General features: G+C 34.9%; 1 protein-coding gene across 1 annotated transcript; it reads left to right on the top strand.

The window, feature by feature from the left end:
• The first annotated feature begins 420 nt into the window (after positions 1-420).
• LOC149173380 (cytochrome P450 724B1-like) lies at positions 421-3,981 on the top strand. The gene is made up of 9 exons (XM_089427922.1): positions 421-874; positions 1,379-1,703; positions 1,787-1,939; positions 2,071-2,313; positions 2,396-2,482; positions 3,222-3,300; positions 3,395-3,501; positions 3,608-3,723; positions 3,827-3,981. The coding sequence occupies exons 1-9, from the start codon at positions 669-671 to the stop codon at positions 3,930-3,932; spliced, it is 1,422 nt and encodes a 473-aa protein (XP_089284048.1). The 5' UTR covers positions 421-668; the 3' UTR covers positions 3,933-3,981.
• The last annotated feature ends 16,865 nt before the right edge of the window (positions 3,982-20,846 follow it).

Raw genomic sequence — 20,846 nt, forward strand, 5'->3', positions numbered from 1 at the left:
GCGGGTCAAATACAATCACAAATTTCATAGCAGTCTGCGATTCCTTGGAAAGTTTTCAGGTTTATTTTCGGATCTAATTTGTTCATAATCTAGCAAGGATTGATTGAAATCATACTTTGAGAGGTGAACTCTTCACAACTGAAGTGCCCAAGGGGTTTTTGAGGGTGTTGAATCCATATATGTAGTCAAAACACAAGTTTCAACAACACAAATCAAAATTTGACCAAATTCTAGTCAAATTTAACTAAATTCAATTTCAAAATTTATTTGTCCATATTCTTTCTTAAAATAATAATGAAAATTAACAATCGAATTGGAGAAACAGTCAAATTTAACTAAATTTCTAACTTGGATACCATAAACGCGTTGTACATAAATTGCTATCTTGGATCTCATAAATGTATTGTTATCAAGTTATCATTCCTCAACTCGTTGGTAATCTCCAAGAAAACCCCTTCCAGCACGTGAAGCCCGACGTTCACATCTTCGGCTGCATTATAAAACTGGCAGCTTCATATTTCCTGCTCCTGGTTAGAGTATTGGAGATCTTAGGACTTCCCTCACCCCTGGCCGCCTCTACTTTTCGTTGCACAATAACCATTTTCTTCTACAGCAGTTGTTTGGAACTGTTGTATACTCATACACCCATTTCACATAATTCTTTAAGCATGGTGGGAGTCTTTTGGGTGGTACTATTGCCAGCTCTGGTAGGATTTGGCTATACAATATTCTGCCACTACCTACCTTTCATTCAACACATGAAAAGAGCACCCCCTGGATCCATGGGATGGCCATTAGTGGGGGAAACCTTGGCTTTCCTCAAACCACACTATTCAAGCAGAAGAGGAACATTTTTGGATGATCACTGCAGAAGGTAATAATTCATCATATTTTTGGATGATCACTGCAGAAGGTAATAATTCATCATATTTCAGTAATGCTTATTTTTCTATATATCTATGTCTTTTATTGGGTTGGTATCTAATAAATAAAATTATAGTTTTCTGATTAGTAATAGTTGTTAGAATATGCATCTATCTATACTTGTGATCGCGTGTTAGAATATGCATTTATTTATACTGTGATTTATTTATGAAACAACAGTAATCACAGTTTGAGTGGGCTTAATGTTTAATACCATGTGTTTCTTCTTACAAGTTTATAGGTTCAAAATTAGAAAGGTAGAATATGTATGCCTTGGTAGATTTAGCAGTCAAATCCCTGAACAGAAGAGTGAATCCCCTATCCCATAAACAAAAAAAACCTATATACAAATTTAGTTTCTGACTTAGATGTAAGATTAAGATTAAAATTAGATACTAATAATTAATTATTTTATATATAAAAATATGGATCTATTTATACTGTGATCTTGCAGGTATGGAAAGGTTTTCAAGTCCCATCTATTTGGATCACCCACCATTGTTTCATGTGACCCGGAGCTGAATGCCTTTGTACTCCAAAACGAGAATCGTCTATTTCAATGCAGTTATCCAAAGGCCATACATGGTATTTTAGGAAATTCATCTCTCATTGTGGTAGTTGGAGATGTTCACAAACGACTGCGTAGTCATGTAATAAATCTCGTGAATGCTGTAAAATCCAAAGATGAATTTCTAGTGGACATCGAGAGAAATGCGCTGGTGGTGATAAATTCATGGAAGGATAAACAGACAGTAATCTTCTGTGAAGAAACTAGAAAGGTAATAAGAAGGCAATAGCATACAGTTTTATATTAAATAGAGATATCAACTGATAAAGGAGTTTTGCATAACATGTTTTGCAGTTCACATTCAATGTTATAGTGAAGCAGATGCTGAGTTTGACACCTGAGAATCCAGTGACTGTTGGAATCCTTCATGACTTTGGTACGTTCATGAGAGGACTTGTATCAGTGCCAATAAAGATCCCAGGCACACCTTATGCAAAAGCAGTACAGGTAATTTGCATGATTTGGATGCTTACAATATACAGCGTGGCTCTGTGACTTGGATTCATTTTAATACCATGATCTGAGCAAGGAGATATCTTTTCCTTCTCTAAATTCTAATTGGTTGTTTTTTTCATCAGGCTAGGCAAAGAATCTTTTCTGCTGTGCAGATGATAGCAGATGATAGATGGAGGCAAGGATCAGGTTATAAACCATCGGGAGACTTCCTTGATATACTTACGGGTAGCGATAGTCTGAAAAGCCATGAAAAGTTAAGCCTCGTGTTAGATATGCTGCTTGCTGGGCATGAGACCACTTACTTGTTGTTGGCAATTATCATTCACTTCCTCGGTGATTCCCATTTGGCCTTACAACAGTTGAAGGTGAGACACATTTCTTTATATTCTGTGTAGTATCAATACTCATTTTCTAAATCAACCAGTGCTGCTTTTTGGGGTTTTGAAGGCTGAACATGAAATGATAGCCCGTACAAAGCACAAGACTGAACATTTGGACTGGTGTCATTACAAACAGATGACTTTCACCCAACATGTAAGTATACAGTATAAATTATGTTTATATTTATATAAATTAATTTTGAAGATGTGGTCTAATCATTAAATGATAGCCCGTACAAATAAATTAATTTTGAAGATGTGGTCTATAATCATTAAATGATAGCCCGTACAAAGCACAAGACTGAACATTTGGATTTTGAAGATGTGGTCTATAATCATTAAATGATAGCCCGTACAAAGCACAAGACTGAACATTTGGACTGGTGTCATTACAAACAGATGACTTTCACCCAACATGTAAGTATAAAGTATAAATTATGTTTATATTTATATAAATTAATTTTAAAGATGTGGTCTAATCATTAGGTGGAGAGATTTAGTCTACACATCTCTTGCGATCCAATTCCAGCAAGACTATGTATTGCTAAAAGCTGCTTGACATTTTAGAATTTTAAAGTCAATTAGGCTTAACTTGGTAACTATAGTCTATATCCATTAGATATCTTTACATAGTTTGAATGATAATTTTGGTAGGCAAAACAAATCTGGCTAATTCTTATTTTTGTTGTTGTTTAAAATGGGTTTATGATAAACATATATAGATTAGTACCTGAAAAACCCTTGGATAACTCAGATTGTAGAGAATCAAGCTTATTATGAGAAGAAATTTCTGCTAGATTTTGAGTAAATTACACTGAAAAAAACTTCCAAAAAAAAATAAAGTATCACCAGTAGATTGCAGCTAAAATATATGTTCAAATCATGAATTTCAGGTGATCAATGAAGCTTTACGCTATGGCAACATAGTCAAATTTCTGCATAGAAAGGCATTGAAGGACATTAAATTCAAGGGTATTATTACTACATCATGATTATACTTATGATCTCATCTCGTGGATTCATGGAATAGAGAAATGCTTATCTTCTGATTCAATTTTCGCTTTAGATCTCCAAATCCCAGCAGGGTGGAAGGTGCTTCCAATGTTAGCAGGGGTGCATCTAGATGAATCCCTTCATAAAGATGCTTTGGAATTCAATCCCTGGAGGGGGCAGGTTTGATATTTTGGATTTTTAAATATGATAATATAGAGTTTTTAATTCCAAATCAAAATTAATATTACAAAGATTATGTAAGGACATGTGATGAGTTGTGCTGCAGAGTTCATATGAGAAGGCATTTATTCCTTTTGGTGGAGGTCCAAGGCTTTGTCCGGGATACGAACTTGCCAAACTGGAGACTGCTTTCTTCCTTCATCACCTAATTCTTAACTTCAGGTATATCATTGCCATATCCAAAAATGAAAAACCTTATATAATTTCTTTTCTGAAAAATACTTTTAAATATCTAATTGAAGTTAGTATTCAAAACAAATGGCAGATGGAAAATACAAGAGCGGGATTGTGTCCGGGCATACCCATACGTGGAGTTTGAGAAAGGATTACCCATTGTCGTCGAGCATTTGATTGGGAAAAAAGAAAAATAATGTATACGAGAAGAATCTACATTTACTTTGGAAATTTGTCGTTATGCAGAGAAGCTTATTTTAAATTTTTAGATGTGTATTTTTTTATTATTTAAGTTAATAATTTTCTTTTTTAAATAAAAGCATTGCGAAACATCAATTTTTAGTGTGTTTGTTTTCAATTTTTCTTTTACACCTTTTTTTAAGATAAAAATAAATAGTAAAATATCAAGTTTTTAGTATATTTATTCCCAGTTTCTTTTATATTTATAAAAAAATTAAGAATATTATGTCAATGTTAATTCTATAAAATATTTTAGTATAATTTATTTAATTATTAATATCAACTTTTTAGTGTATTTATTTTTCAATTTTTTTATATATAAAATAAAAATAAAAATAAAAATAATAATAATGTTAATGTTAACTGTAATAGATCATCAATAAAATATTAGTATTAATATATATATATATATATATAAGTATATTAATAATAATATTAATTAAAGAAAAACCATCAACTACAAATAAATCATTATCCTTAAAATATTTCAAACATTTTTCCATTATCCTTAAAATATTTCAAACATTTTCACTATTTTATATCCTTAAAATATTTCAAACATTTTCACTATTTTATATATTATGTTTTGGTCTTTTTTCAAGTATTTCTTTAATTATTTTTGGAACTATATAATATATCATTTATGAAGTTCAAGTGTCTAACAGATTGATGTCGAATTTTATTTATATATATATGTTATTCAAAATTAGCATGCATCAATTAAAAAATATTAATAATAATTACAAGGAAAATAAATTCAATTTAGGTCATTAATGAATTATTAATATTGAAATGTATAAAGGAGGAGATCTAAAGATATTATTCTTCCAAATTTAAAGATAAATTGTGGGACAATAAAGTGTTGGAAGGAAAATTGAAGTTAATGTACTATAAAGAGGTGAACAACTCCAATCCTAAAAACCAAAATTATTTGTCAAACCAAAATTATTTGTCAAACCAAAATTATTTGTCTTGACCAATACTAAAAAGAAAAGGAAGATTGCCAAGATTATAACTAATTCTCATGAGCTTCAAAGTGAAACTAGGCATTAGTGTAGTTCTAAAACACTTTAGAATGAAAGAGTTTGTCACCTTTAGGATACTAAAAAGGTTGAAGATGAAAAACACTTTCTCTTGGATTGCGGAACATTGTCTTACATTCATTCTAATTTTCAAATTTATGCTACATTGGAAACCTTCTCGACTTGTTAAGTCAACAAAACTAAGGTGATCTAGGTAGGTTTCTCTCGCTTCTTTTCAATCATAGAAATAAAATGTTAAAAAATATCAATTAATCCCTTATGTTCTTAATGTCTGATAGGCCATATTGGTCTTAGTGGATGTCAATCGTTGTGGTTATAATAATAATAATAACATCTTAATGTGTACAATGACATCCACAAATAAATTCTTATCTTAAAAAAAAAATTCAAACACTTTCCCTATTTTATATTTTGGCCCCTTTTCATGTATTTTTCTAATCAATTTGGAAAGTGTTTAATTTATGCAATTCAAATGCCCAAGGGATACACATTCAATAATCCAATTTATGTAATGAAAATTTATTCAAATTTTTGTGCAAAATTTGTGTGTTATTCAAAAAATGTTAATAATGATTACATAGAAAAAGAAATTTAGCTTAGCTCACTAGTAAAGTACACACACACACATTAAAAGAATGGATAGAGAATATTATATTAAAAGACAAAAGCTCCCAATATTCCTTGAGGATTTGGATTTGAGCATGCAGGTTAAATCCAATTCCTTAAATGAGAACTCCATAGTACATAAAATTTGTTCCCATTCTAGTTGAAAATTTTCCAAAAGACACTTAAAATTTAAGTGTATTTGCAACCTGCTATTAACTTTGTGTCATTTCATCTTTGAATGGATTCTCGTTATCCTCAGAGAGTTGTTTTCCATATTTTTCCTCACTTTTATCCATCCCAAGTTTTTTGGTGAATTTATTGTATCACCTTTCTTGGGATGATCTCTATTGAAAAATGAACAAATGATCAAAAGTCAAGGCACGACAAGCATCAGGTAGATCACAAGTTCCAAGTCAGTGATGAGGTTTTGCTTCACATTAGAAAAGAGAGGCTCCAAGGAGAAGGTAAAAAGCTGAAACCAATTCGATATGGTCCATTCAAACCTTCAGGTTGGAAATTCCTTCATATATGCAAATTTATGATGTTGTTAATGTTGAGAACTTAAGGTTGCATGAGCCTCCTTTGATTGAATATTACGGAGAAAATGTCCAGATTCCTTCCATTGAGGATTTTTATCCTGAATACCTTGATGAGCTACAACAAGACACCATTCTTGATAGAATAAAAAGGTCTTCAAAATGGGGGAGTGTGGATTACCTTCGAGTGGAACTCAAAGGAAAAAATCATTCCAAGGAAAAATGGATCGAGATTGGAAAGGTGAGGGAACTATACCTCACTTGTTGAACAACTGAAAGTGATATGTTGGGGTCCGAAAGATTCCACTAGGGAGGAATGATTAGGAGCTCAAAAAATTTCTCAAAATTCAAAGTTATCGGATCATTGTGGAACCTAAATGGCTGTGTATTTCTTATCATCCTGAATCCATCACAACTCGTTTCATGCGAAACGGAATTCATATGCTCCCAGAAACATGTTATGTTTATTTTCTAAAACAGGGGAATTTGTCCAAATTGTTACAACATAGTCAATAGTCTATACTACCGACATGGTAGGCTGATGTGGAAGGCTGACATGGTAGGTGATGTGGAAGTTGACTATGTTTTCTTCGGCGAATCAGGTAGTGCCAAGTGACACAATTTCATTGGTTTTGATTTGGGTGAATTTCATTGGTGGGTTGGTGGCCAACCATAAGCTACCACGTGGCCCAATGCGAGGCCGCCACATGGCGGCATGGGAGCCACCAAAAATATTTTTAATTGTCGAATGGATCAAGCGGGGATCAAACACCAGACCTTCATCCACCAAAGATTGCCAACTACCAACACACCATTATATTGCTTGTTATATATTAATATGCCACCTACATTTAAACTTTATGTTGTGCGCCATCCGGAAAAGGGCCTAGCCACGAGTGCCATCCCTTAAGTGCATGCATTCAAAACGACGTGGGCGAAGGATTAAGGGCCTAACGGCAGAGGCGGGCAGTTAGCCCTAGCCCCTAGGCATATGGCCTCCACATGACCACATTTTTCAGAGTTAAGGCCTTAGAGGCTGAATTAAGATGCCCACAAAATGCATCGAATTTTGGGCAAAATGGCGTTCAGTTAGCACAATTTGGGGTGAAATTGTAGGACCAGTGCCGAATTAGGGTAATTTGTTGAGTGAATAGTGCAAGAGCTAGGGGAAGCATACCTTCTTCAATTTTTGACCAATTCAGGAGTAGAAAGAAGTGAGACATTAATTTTTGGGCATTCTGGAACCATTGGAATAGGTTTCAGAGTTTTTTGAGCATTATAAACTTATGTATTCACACTTTTGAGCAGAATAGAGAGGGTCCAGCCATTAGAAGCTCAACCAAGGAGATGTAGCCTAGGAGGGGTGAACTCCTTCATCATGTGCTGATGTGATACTGTTGCGGTGATGTTCTTGTTTGTTGTATGTTGTTGTTGAGTCATTTGTTTATGTTAATTTTTACATGAAATTTACATAAAAAAAAACTCAAAAACTCATGATAAAACTTTCAATTAACCTCATGAATCCTTAAACACTTTTACATATTTTCAAGAGGAATTTAACACAACAGCACTAATTTTCCCATTCAAATCAGAAAATGTGTTCTTTTGACTCAAAGGGAACTCTTCCATGTCTACCTGATTAGCCCAAGAGGGCGCTTTTCCAATATGATTTTCTTGAGAAACATTATTATTGGCAATGACCTTAGAGGAATAATTCTTTACCTTATCCATTATTAGAGGAGCAACTCCAAAATTATTCTTTTCTACAGTTTTCTCCATTGAAGCATTTAGAGAACTAGTATTCACAAAATTTTCAAAATCCTCCACCTCGCTATCCACCTTTGTTTGATTTGTTGCAGATTCAAACATGATTTCTGATGTTTGTTTATCATTTTGTAAATTTTCCTCATCGCAAGAAGTTTGGGGGAGATCCTCCTTGTATACCAGATAGTGATCTAAATTAGTGTCATCCCGCCATCTTGGTTTATAGGTCACTTTCTTGGCTTTATTCTTCCCATCTTTGGGACATTTCTTAATGGAGTGCCCTATTTCATAGCAATCTCTACATCTAAAGGATATTTTTTCATAATCCAATTTTTGCAGCCATAAATAGTATGGACCAGTTAAGTTAATTTCAACTTGAAATCCTTTGTTGAAATCCATATCCACACAAATGCATGTATATGTGGGTTGTATTTAGTATCGTTAGAATGACTATGAAATCTACCTAAGGTATTACTAATTATGGTCAATGACGAAAGATTCCACATGTACAAAGGGAAGTTGGAAAGCCTTACCCAAAATAGAGCACTAGAGATTGAAGGTGAGAGAGGGTCAAATGAGGGATAGTATGGTTTCATAGAAAGCCATGAGCTGCCAAAAATCCATGGACCAGATTCAGAAATCAACCCACAATCTACAAGTTTGTCAAATACTATAATAAAGAATCCTATGTATCGAGAGTAGATATTCAAGTCATTAGAAACAAAGGGTTTACATTGATCAAAATTCCAAGAGAGAAATTAGTGGAGGCCACAACCCATTAAATCTGCAAATCAAACTAGCTTCTGAGAAGAACTTTGCCCTCTACGGGGCATATGAAACCAAAGGAACATCAATAGAGTGGGCTTCATGAACTGAAAACCCAGAGGAGGAGGCACCAAGAATGAATTTCACGATCTCACGCAAGGAAGGGGGAGTAGTAGACACTGAAGCACCCATCGTAACATTACCAAAACTAGAGGTCATTTTCTTTAATGAAGAAGGAGAATAAGGTGGTTTCAAAGAGAGTGCAATTCATTTGCCATCAAAATATCTAGAGGTAGAGGTCAAATGCATACCAACTACCAAGTAAATTTCCTTTTTGTCGAGAGACTTGAAGAAATCCATTGAGGGAGCCATAGAAAGAGTCAAACCAACCAGAGAGGATGAAACATGAGTGGGTTAACCCATAGCCAAATACACTGAAAAATTGAGGCTAGAAACTATGATAAAAGAAGGATTTAAAGAAACCTTAGATAAAGGAGCCTCCATCATAAGGGATTAGTAGAATGAGAGGAAAGGCAGTCGACTAGGGATGAACCCTAGCCACCGCAACAACACAACCATGCATAGGAGCCATCGAGGGTAGGTTGTTCAGTGAATCAAAATAAAAGTATAGTGATGATGATGATGATGATGATAATAATTTATTGTATAGAAAGTCATCCACAATAAATTCTTATTTTTAAAACTTTTAAAACACTTTCATTATTTTATATTTTGGTCCTTTTTAGGTAAACGTTTCAATCAATTTTGCAACCTATATCATTTATGCAATTCAAGCATCCAATGGATACACATTTAATAATGCAATTTAAATAATGAGAAATTATATATATATATATATATACTCCAATATTAATACTTTATTAATAACATAAGTTAAATTTCATTTTCTATATAATTATTATTAATATTTTGTGAATGGTACATACTAATTTTGTACCAAAAATTGAATAAATTATATATATCTATATATATATATATATATATATATATATATATATGTATATGTATATGTATATACACCATAGTATATGGACTAGTTTTCAGTTGTGCTCTCTGCGTAGAGCCAGAAGTAAGTTTTTTTGCTATTACTATGTTTTGGACATATCTAGTACAGCTATAAGGACTCCCTGCGTGGAGGTGAAGATAATATGTTTTTTTTTTTGTATAAGGCAAGCATCAGGGCCTCAATATGAATATTCATGAGCATCTACAAAATGTAATTTCTCCATATTAATAAAAATTACGACTTTTTCCTTATGGGAATATATATATATATATATATATATATATATATATATATATATATATAATTATTATATATACAATTATTATTATATATATAATTTATTTCATTTTCTATATAATTACTATTAATATTTTGTGAATGGTACATACTAATTGTGATATATATATAATAAAATAGAACTGCTAGAGAATAAAATGGAGTCAATGGAGACTAGATTGGAGGTTATAGAAAAACAAAACCAAGATACTAACCAACCATCCCAGCAAGGAGATGCTGATACTTTAGAGAGTCTTAAAATGAAAGACATGATTAAAGAACTAGAAGAAAAAGTTAATAGCCGCTTCACCCTAAATAATGTGGTAGATAAGTTAGATATCAAACCAATTAAAGGTGAAATGAAAAAATTAATAGAATTAGACCACGAACGTAAAAAAAGGGCCTTGAACCTTATAATCTTTGGTTTAAAAGAGGAATTAGATGAGGATACTTTAGCCTTAGCCCAGAGAGAACTACACAACAGATTACAAATTGAAACAGTGTGTCTCACAGAAGCAACAAGGTTGGGGAAATTAACCGAGAATAAAGGAAGACTAATCCGCATAAAGGTGAGCTCCACTGATCATAAGCATGACATACTTATTAAAACCTCAAGTCTAAAAGGAACAGGAATATTCATAAATGAAGATCTCATTCCAGAAGATCAAGCAGAATTAAGAAAGGAGGTTCAAAAGGTAAAAGAAGCTAAAAAGGAAGGAAAATGGGCAATAATAAAAAATAGAAAAGCCTTTATTCGAGATAGAAACCAGAAAGATAGTAATCAATAGCAATTAAACATGCTCTGGATCCTTTCTTGGAATTGTCAGGGCTTCCCATGGAACAAAGGCCCCAAGCTAAGTTGGATTTCAAATGATGCTGATATTATTTTGCTTGTTGAAACTTGGGAGCATGAAGAATCTAAGGTCCCTAACATAGATGGCTTTACGCTATGGTCTATCTCGAACAAGCGATCCTCCTGTAGAGGCATTGGGGGAATAGATTGTTACATTAAGAAGAACATCTCCCCCCATGTTAGGATTTATAAAAATGACCCTCACAACCAATATTGTTGGATAGAGATCAAAGACATTAATAATAAAACGTCCTACATAGAAATATGTTATTTTGCCCCATCAATTCTAACTTCTATAAGAAGAAGAATCTAGATAAAACTAACCCTTACAATGGTTTAGAGAATGATATTTCTCGCCTAAGGAATGACAGTAATATCCTTTTAATAGGTGACTTTAATGCTCGAACTTCAAACAACCAAGCTATTATTCTAAGCAATCATTCCAACCCTAATCCTCTTTGGTTAGACGAAGACCCTACTCTGGCTAGAAGGTACAAAAGGAGCTCTGAAGACCTTGGGGAAAATTTGTTTGGGTTAGAGCTAGTCAAGTTCTGTAGTGCTCAGGATCTCATAATTTGCAACGGTCTAAAGAAGTGGCCCAATTCCAACAAGATGACTTGCATCCATGGACTTGGTAGCAGTGTGGTAGACTATGTTATTTCTAATCTCCCATTATACAATGAAATAATAAATTTTGAAATCTTAAACGACCATGAACCTGACTCTGATCATAGGCCTTTACTTATAACTCTCAATTTTGTCATGCATAGAGTTCCCATTGAAAATAATAATTACAGCCAAAAGAACTTAATATTTGATAGAAATAAAAATGATCTCTTTCTAAATGAATTAAAAACTAATTTGCTTCCTTTATCTAGTAAAGACAACATAGAAGACCTCTATCATAATTTTAGTACAACCCTCTCATATTCTATTAACAAGTTCTCAATTGAAGTTTCAAATAATAAAAGAAATAGTAAAACCAATCCATGGTATGACAAAGATTGTAAAAGTGCGAGGAGAGAAATTAAGGAAGTTGTTGATGAATCTCTTAAAATGGACAAGATAAAAATATACAAAGCCCTAATGAACATGTGATTTACTATCTTAGTTGAACTCTGCATCCGATTAAGCTTAAATATTCACATGTGGATAAATTAGCCTTGGCAGCTATCCAAGCTATCCAAAGATTTCATCACTACATCTTATTACGCAAAACCATGGTAATTTCTGACTCTAACCCTATGATGTATATCTTGACCAAATAATTACTGGGGGCAAGTATTCCAAATGGATAGTTGTCCTATAGGAATTTGACTTGGAATTTGAAAAATCCAAGGCAAAGAAATCTTTGGTTTTTGCTAAACTAATGTGTGATGTCCTGCATACTGATACTGAAACTGTGGCGAAGCAGCCCATTGCAGATGAATCCTTGTTTCTTATCAGTACTCTTGATCCTTGGTATGGAGATATTATTTTTTATCTCCAAACCCAATATTTTTGGCTTGAAATATCATGATCTCAGCAATGGAAAATACATTTCTAGTCCCAAAATACAACATTATTGGTGATACACTTTATCATCGTGGGGCGGATTCTGTTTTTTGGCGTTGTCTAACTCATGAAAAAGCTGAAAAGTTTCTGAATTCTTGTCACTCTGGAGCATGTGGCGGTCATATGCCTGGGTATGCCACAACCTGAAAAATATTGCGTGCTGGGTATTTCTGGCCATCCTTATTCAAAGACTGTATCTATACAATTTGGAAAAGCCATAATTATCAAATCTTTGATCGTAAAATGCTTGCTCCACCATCTCCTCTCCACCCTATAATTGCTGTCGGTCCTTTTGCAAAGTGGGGTATTGAATTTATTACATGTAACCATCACTCAGGCGGGGGGCATGCGTATATTATCCTAGCGGTCGATTATTTTACTAAGTGGGCCAAGGTGATGCCTACATTTTTGGGAGACGGCAAGACTGTTGAAACTTTCATATTCAATCATATAATTGCTAGATTTAGTGTTCCTCAAGCTATTATTACTGATCATGGAAGTCACTTTCGAAATATCATGATGATTGAACTAATAGATCAACTTGGCCTACACCACGATAGTTCTACTCCATATTACCCGTAGGCTAATGGTCTGGTTGAAGCTATCAATAAAGTTTTAGTCACTATGATCCATTGAATCATTGGTATTCATAAGTCTAATTGGCATACCATGCTATTTTAAGCACTTTGGGCATATCGGACCTCAGTAAAACATCAACTGGTTTCACTCCTTTTCAACTAGTCTATGGTTTGGAAGCAGTGCTACCTATTGAATGCAAAATTCTATCATTACAATTAGCCATAGAATTACTCCCAACTACTTCTGAAGAAGAGAAATGTTTTTTGTACTTAGCTCAACTAGATGAGAATTGATGCACTGCTACAATAGAAAACGAGACTCATGTGAAACGAATAAAAGCTCAGTACGACAGAAGTGTTACACCTTGTAATTTTTCAGAAGGAGACCTAGTTTTACTATATGATCAAGCAAAAGATAAGCTAGGGGCTAAAAATTTGTACCTATGTGGCATGGTCCTTACATTGTTAAGCGAAAGCTGACAAAAGGGGCTTACGAACTGTTCGATTTTGACGGTGTCTCTTTGGGTAAACCCAGAAATGGACTTTATTTGAAGAGATATTATGCTTAAATTCTGTGTGGAGATTTTTTGTTAAATTAGTTTCTTTACAGCTGGTGTGTTTTAGATTAGAAAATTGTGCCTAGTTTAGAGAATGCTCTTATCACTATTCCTGGTTATCTTTATTTTACTCTTGATATTGTAGATGTTGATGTCTCTTCAAACATACATTGGTTTTGCTAATGGTGTTTGTCGTAGTAGATGAAACATTTCTTCCGCAACTTGGGTTATTTATTCACCCTCTGATGAGTTAGTGTCTCTGCATGGGGTAAGCCTTGGTCAAACAATGAATAACATTGTAGAGTATAGTGCAGTGATTGAGTTATTATCTGAATCCATCACATTTGGGATTTGGAGTTTGATTGTTAGGTTGGATTCTGAACTCGTTGTATTACAAATTAATAGGCTTTATGCCATTATAAATCTAGTGTTATTAAGGTTATTTTTGAGAGTTCATCTCTTGGAACATGAATTTGATTACATTGAATATCAGCATAATCCAAGACATTTAAATACATTAGAGATGCAGTTGCTTCTCGTATGATAAATGGACATTTGCAATAATCAAAACAGTAAATTTAATAACGTTCAATAACATGTTACACAAGATAGCCGATAATAATGAAATATCATAGCATAGAAGTGTGTTTCAAAATATACATTGTCTTCGATCATAGGTTGAAAAACACCTTATGATTGGGAAAAATGATAATACAAAAAGACAAAAATGTTGTGTGAGTCTACAAAATCGATCATCCTATCCTTGGTAATGGTCACGATAAGAAACTACTGCTCGGGCCACCCTACATAGGAACCTCCTAAAATGTCCTGGGACCCCAATCACATACCTCTGTAACCTAAGTGGAATATCATATATGTCAGTCTCTGGAATATCTACTGTCAAGCACTCTAGATGATGCTTCAAGTCAGTCAGGATCTCTGCTGATTGGTCCTGTGGGGCTGGTACTACTGTAGCTGGGTGTGTACTCTCATAAGGCTAGAGAGTGGCTAGTCATCATGGACCCACATTTGCATTTAAAATTTTTATTGTCAGTTTTGGATGATTTAAAATAAAAAAATTTAAAACTTAGAAAGTGTTGAAAATGGTTTTTACCTGAATCATTCCATTGCTCTCCTAGTGGAGGAGTCATGTCTAGATCATTGTGATACTCCATCCTGGCATATGGAAAATCTTGAATCACAAAAATTTGGTTGTTCAACCAACGAAAATAATCAGGCAGAACTCAAACAACCTCTATACTCTCCTCAGGGTGACAGGCCATTAAAGCAACCCAACAAATCATCCTAGGCTCTTGAGGAAGACCAACATCAATAGGAATATGTTGCAGGGCTAACATGGGGCTCCTCTCTAGAGAAACGTTGACTACAATAAATCCGTATCCAAAGTTTTTCAGCGATCCATTCTTTGCTCTGGTTAGTTGGCCTTTCACATTTGCCAACACAGCCTCGCACCAGTTGAATATGGTGCCTCGAAAATAGTCTACAGCCATCTTCATCTGGGATCCAGTAGCCACATGCAATGCTGCATAGCCTGGTAATAGTGAATGCAATAACCTTAAGCTTAGGACATTTGACGGTTTTAATATCAATCCGTTTGTCCTTTGTTTGATCATCGGAAAACTCCAATTGGAGACTAGTGATAGACTGGCCACTTGGCCTAGTCCTGAAAAGAGATAATTGTTTGCCCCTCTTGGACAAACCAGTCAAAAAATATATATCCTCCAACTCAATTTTGAGTTGGTGGCCACCAATCACAGAGCACTGGTCCTGCATGTTTCATTTGTCTACCAGCCATTGCAAGAGGTCTACTTGGGTCCTCATGCCTAATATGGCCTAGGACTTAAACAGTTCTGATTCTATCAATGCTTGCAATGTGGGCATATGATTTATTGCAGCAAGATCTACATCCTCATGCTTGCGTTCTCGCCAAATAAGAATTTTGTGTGTCCTACAATGCATAAAAAGACATATTAGAACAAGCTAGTTCAAAAAGTTTAGGCGAAAATGGAGAAATTTGAATTTTAAAATTCGGTGCGTGGGGTCCGCACCTACTGCTTACAAACAATGCATATGTTCACACAGGTTGTGAACAATAGGTGCGGACCCATGACTTTTTTCTTTATAGAAAAAGTTGGGGTCTGCAGGGGCCATGTGTTGCACCTGCGAACCGTCGCGAGTGACTTTCTAAACCTATTTTTCCCTCAAAAATCAAATTTAAAGCCTAAAAATGAAATGTAAAAGGATGAAATTCCAGTTAAGGATGATGTGGATTACTTGGAGCTGACGGTTTTTGATTCTGACAGACGGATTTTCTAGAATCTTCACAGGAACTTTCTTACCCAAAGGCTCTCACTTCTCACTCTGAACTCAAATGGTAAAAATGAAGTTAGAAAATCCCTTTTTTTAAAGTTTTTTCGAATAAATGAATTTTTAATTTATTTATTTTTCACTTTTAAAAAGGTAAATTTTTAAAAATCATTTTTATTTATCTTAAACAGGTATGTGTAATATTTTGAGTTTTTGTGCAGAATATTTGATTTTTTGGAAAATTGATCATTTTTAAACAAAGAGCATACTTTTATCACTTTTTCAGACTCTTTCAAAAATTTACAAAAAAGCGAAACATTGGAGTCCTCTTTAAGCTCTTTTTAGACTTTCGAAAATTGAAAAGATTGCCAAGCACTTGATTGTTCGAACTCGTTAAAATAAATGAATGATCATCCCTTCAGTATAAGTTTACCCCTTTTATGGACTGAAATGGACTATTTACGGAAAAGGTATATGTTGACTAATTACGATCAATAGAGTTCTCTCTTGCATTATTTTATCCTTTTTCACGCTTGAGGGACTAAATTTATGAAAAAATACCCCCATGGAGTTTTCTTAAGTTTTTCTTGTGACTCCCTAAAATTGAAAAACAATGAGTTTTTCCTATGCTGGACTCGTTAAAATTTAACAGTAAAGGACCTTTTCAATTTTAAACAGGAATGAACCACACCTTCTTAGGGTTCGAATTTTAAACTAAGTTGAACTCATTCGAAGGATGAGCTTATAAACATGCAAATGTTATCCTCCCCAAGCATGTCAAAAATAAAGAGGTACTTGCCAGAAATGGTGGGGGAAAAGAGAGAAAAATGAACCTGTTTGTTACACTTTGTTTTTTAGAAAAGTCGTTAACCACTCTTGAACACGACACTTTTTGTTCACCCGGGTTGGGAAATCCTTTTCCTAACAGTTAATCAAACCACATTGAAAGTCTTCAGCCGGTTTTTGGGTATTAGCTTTGGGTCCATTGTCACCAAGCCATCTGCAGTGTCATTATGTGTTCAAGAGAACAGTTCAAACAAACCATTCATCTGCAAGATATCTGTCATCCATTTTGATTGTCCCTGAGTCAGTCCTTGCCAATATATTTCTTCAAAACTTGGTCTATGATCTCATGTTGTGGGCTTGCCCACGATGGATCGCTTTCTATCGACTTCAGCTCATTATCTAGGAACTTGATCTAGAAATCGTCAGTAACTTGAAATCTGCATGTCCTAATGGCAGGTTTCTGACCTTCGATAATAGGTTGCATCATTGACCTTCAATTGAATGATTCTATGACATGTTTGACTTCAGCTCATTTATTCACATTTCATGGATTGTACTGGGTACTTTGAGAGCCATTGACATTATTGGTGGTTTCTCTCACACTTGTTAATAGTTCACATCATTGACTGGTAATCAAGTGGTTTCTACCATGTTCTACTTTGACACATTCATTCACATGGATAGAATCGTACTAGTCCGGGAAGCGGAAATCAAGACCCTGGATCTAGTTTCTACCATTCAGGTTGCGAGGAATTTTGTTATTCATTATACAGTGGACTATTCATAAACAGATGGCTGCATCCATACTATATCTACATATGTCTATACTCTTGATGTATTACAAAATCATCCTATATCAGAATAGTTTAGTTATTTTTCTAGTCAGTTTTGATCTGAGTATGGGAATGCCTACCTCAGCGATGGTATGTCTACATATATATATTTTGCATTGAATGTTTTTATAGGTTCTGATTGGGGTGTCCACAGGATGATCCTTAAAATGATAAAGTACTTCACTCTTCATAAATGACAGACTCTATCTTCATCTATTACAGACTTCGCACTTTAGGAGGCAATCTGTTGCACTAAAAATTGTCACCTTGACATTCTGCTATCTGTGTGAGTTCATTACCACTAATACTTTCCCCCTCTACAAGTCTGAAGCACTAGTTCCTCATATCAAGCCTAGAAAATAAGAGAAAAGCTCTCAAAAGTCTTTAAAACTCTTGTTCCACACTTTATTTTTGTATTACCTGTAGTCTCGCAACTAATGGTCATGTCTCCTGTGCACTTGACCAGTATGTCTCTGTGTTAAAGGTGCAGACCCCTGTAAAAGTTAGAAAGATGCGAGTATATTCTAAAAAACTCACTTTCAATCATTTCTGAAAGCTTTTGGAAGGAATATTGAGGTGGAAAGTTCGCTCTCTTAAGGTTCATGCATTCCATACCTTAAGGAGCTAACCCCTTGATGTGAGGAGCTTATCCCTTTGAAGAAGGGTTCTATCCCTTCATAAGTAGACCTGTAACCTCATCCTCTACACTATAGAAAGAAGCATTGGGCTGGTTGCTGGAGAGGTTAGACGCTGAATATTTTTGAGGTGAAATGCTGTTGGAACTTAGTCTTATTTAGTCGAGTTTTTATGGCAAGAGATTACATACCTCTAAGATCTCATTTGGGGGAGTGCAAGGCTTGTCAAAGTAAATGAAATTCCTATTTCGGACCCCAAGAAAAGCTTGTTCAACATCAAGGCTGAAAAGGTTGTAAGGTTCTTCTACTTCAAAGGTAATACAAATAAATTTGTTTTTCTCAATAAGTTGTTAATTCATGGTTTATTTTATGGTATCCTCGATCTCCATAATAGACATGATTTATGATATTTGCTATGCAGGTGATATCTAGTGTTTGCTTGTTTGTGATTGCAGGTCTTCAAAGATAACTCTTTTGAATTATTGGAGGATGACTATTATGAACAAGCATTGGATCTAAGTTAGGGTCTTAACACCTTTATAGTATTTATTTATAAATCACATATGTTTAGAGAAAGATAGATTTTTTTGTCTGTTTGTTGCTAGACTATCTTCTGATACTAGGGAGATCGGTCTTGTCCACAAGATCGATTTATCGACCAACAATGAGACCTTTACTCCTATTGAAAGGTACTCATCGATCAGATCGATTCTAACACTATCAGCACAGATGGGTTGGAAGATCCATCAGATGGATGTGAAGATAACTTTCCTCAACGGAGAAATTGAGGAAGAGGTATACATTGCGCAGCATGAGGGATTTGAGACCTTTGATCGTGAGCCGCATGTGTGCTGGCTCAAGTGAGCATTGTATCGGTTGAAGCAAGCACCCCATGCTTGGTATACTAGGATCAATCTCTATTTCACCAGGTTGGGCTTCACCAAGAGTGAAGCGGATGTGAACCTCTACCACATCATGCTAGAAGGTAAGCTATTGATTATTTTACTTTATGTCGATGATTTGATTTTGACAAGTGATGATTAGTTCATCAAGTCTTGCAAGGAGGACCTTGCAAGAGAGTTTGAGATGAAGGACATAGGCCTCATGCACTACCTTCTAGGCATGGAGGTGTGGTAGAGAGATGGTTAAGTATTTGTGTCTCAAGGCAAGTATGCCAATGAGATACTCAAGTGCTTCCACATGGAGATGTGCAAGCCCATGGAGACTCCTCTAGCAGGGAACTAGAGGAAGGAGGGTGCTACTTTAGGTGAGGTAGTAGCTGCTATAGTTTATCGACAGCTTGTGGGTTCACTCATGTATCTAGTGAACACATGACTGAATTTGTGCTTTGCGGTGAACCAGCTGAGTCAAGCTATGGTTTAGCCAACCAAGTTATTTTGGAAGGCAGAAAAGCATGTGTTGAGATATCTTAGAGGCACTGCACAGTATGGATTATGGTACAAGCAGATAGAGGGAGTAAAGCTCCAAGGCTTCATGGACGCAGATTGGGCAAGTAGTCCATCAGACAGGAAGAACACTTTTGGAGGAATCTTAAACCTTGGGTCAGCTACAGTTTCTTGGTATAGCAGGAAACAGAGATCAGTTGCACTTAGCTCAGCAGAGGCTGAATACATGGCTATGAGTCAAGCTACATGTGAGGCCATTTGGATGTGGAAGATTCTAGTGGGATTGTTTGGTTAGATGATGGATCCTACTGTGATATATTTTGATAATCAGAGTTGCATTAAACTCTATGAGAATCTAGTATTTCATGACAAGTCGAAGCATATAGATATCTGCTATCATCTTCTATAGGATTGTGTGGTCAAGAGGATCATGATGTTGCTGTACATTTCGACCGAGGATCAAGATGCAGATATTTTGACAAAGGCATTGTCAAAGGGCAAGTTTGAGTTCCACAGTGACAGGATTAGGGTTGTTGATAATCCCTTTCTTGTTGAGAGGGAGTGTTGAAAAGTGTGCAATAAGAAATGCTAAATTTAGAAAGTGCTAAAAATAGATCTGCTAAAAATAGCATGTGTAAAAATAGCAGTTTGACGAGTGAGCATTTTGGCCACCTTGGGTGAGAGGTGAAACTGCTAAAAATAACAACTTCTAAAAATAGCATTTCATTGTACCTTACTATTTTTAGCAGTCCCTAGTCTAACTGTAGGAAGTAAAAACGAATTTGGTCTTACCAGCAATTTAAAATATTAATTAATTAATCTCCATGAGTTAAATAGTTATGGAAAATTAAACTTGAAGTCTTTGTGAGAACATGTAATTAGTTGTCCCACTGATTGAGGAATTTATCCTTGATTATCTCCACTAATTGAGGAATTAAGTATGAGTTCTATAATGAGAGAATCAGTTGACTTAGTTTTACTTAGTCAAGTCTAGTTAGATTATTTTAACAAGTTGTTAAAATAATGAGATACAGTTAATTAATGCTTGCATGCATGTGACTACTGCTTTTTTAGATAACTAAGTATTCTCTCATGGATAACTGATGCATGGTAGTTCAGACAGAGACCCAGTTGAGATTAGATGAGGGACGGTGTACTATCAGATGCTTGGATATTTCTAGTAAGTATTTCTTGCATTCAGGAGGACCTAGTGTCCTCAAGGATTGCGTAGTTGGACTTAAGGTTGATAGCAGGTATGATCTAGGGCCAATTCACATATGTTTTGTAATTGAACCCCAATCAAAATTGCGTAAGGAAATAGGTG

This window comes from Pinus tabuliformis, chromosome 4_2 (assembly GCF_031772625.1).
Source record: "Pinus tabuliformis cultivar Carrire ecotype Pingquan chromosome 4_2, CPIR1, whole genome shotgun sequence".
In the NCBI taxonomy this organism is placed as follows: Eukaryota; Viridiplantae; Streptophyta; class Pinopsida; order Pinales; family Pinaceae; genus Pinus; species Pinus tabuliformis.

Coding starts and splice junctions, on each gene's coding strand:
- LOC149173380 (XM_089427922.1), top strand. CDS start 669: ATGGTGGGAGTCTTTTGGGTGGTACTATTGCCAGCTCTGGTAGGATTT. Junction 875..1,378: donor TTGGATGATCACTGCAGAAG/GTAATAATTCAT, acceptor GTGATCTTGCAG/GTATGGAAAGGTTTTCAAGT. Junction 1,940..2,070: donor CTTATGCAAAAGCAGTACAG/GTAATTTGCATG, acceptor TTTTTTCATCAG/GCTAGGCAAAGAATCTTTTC.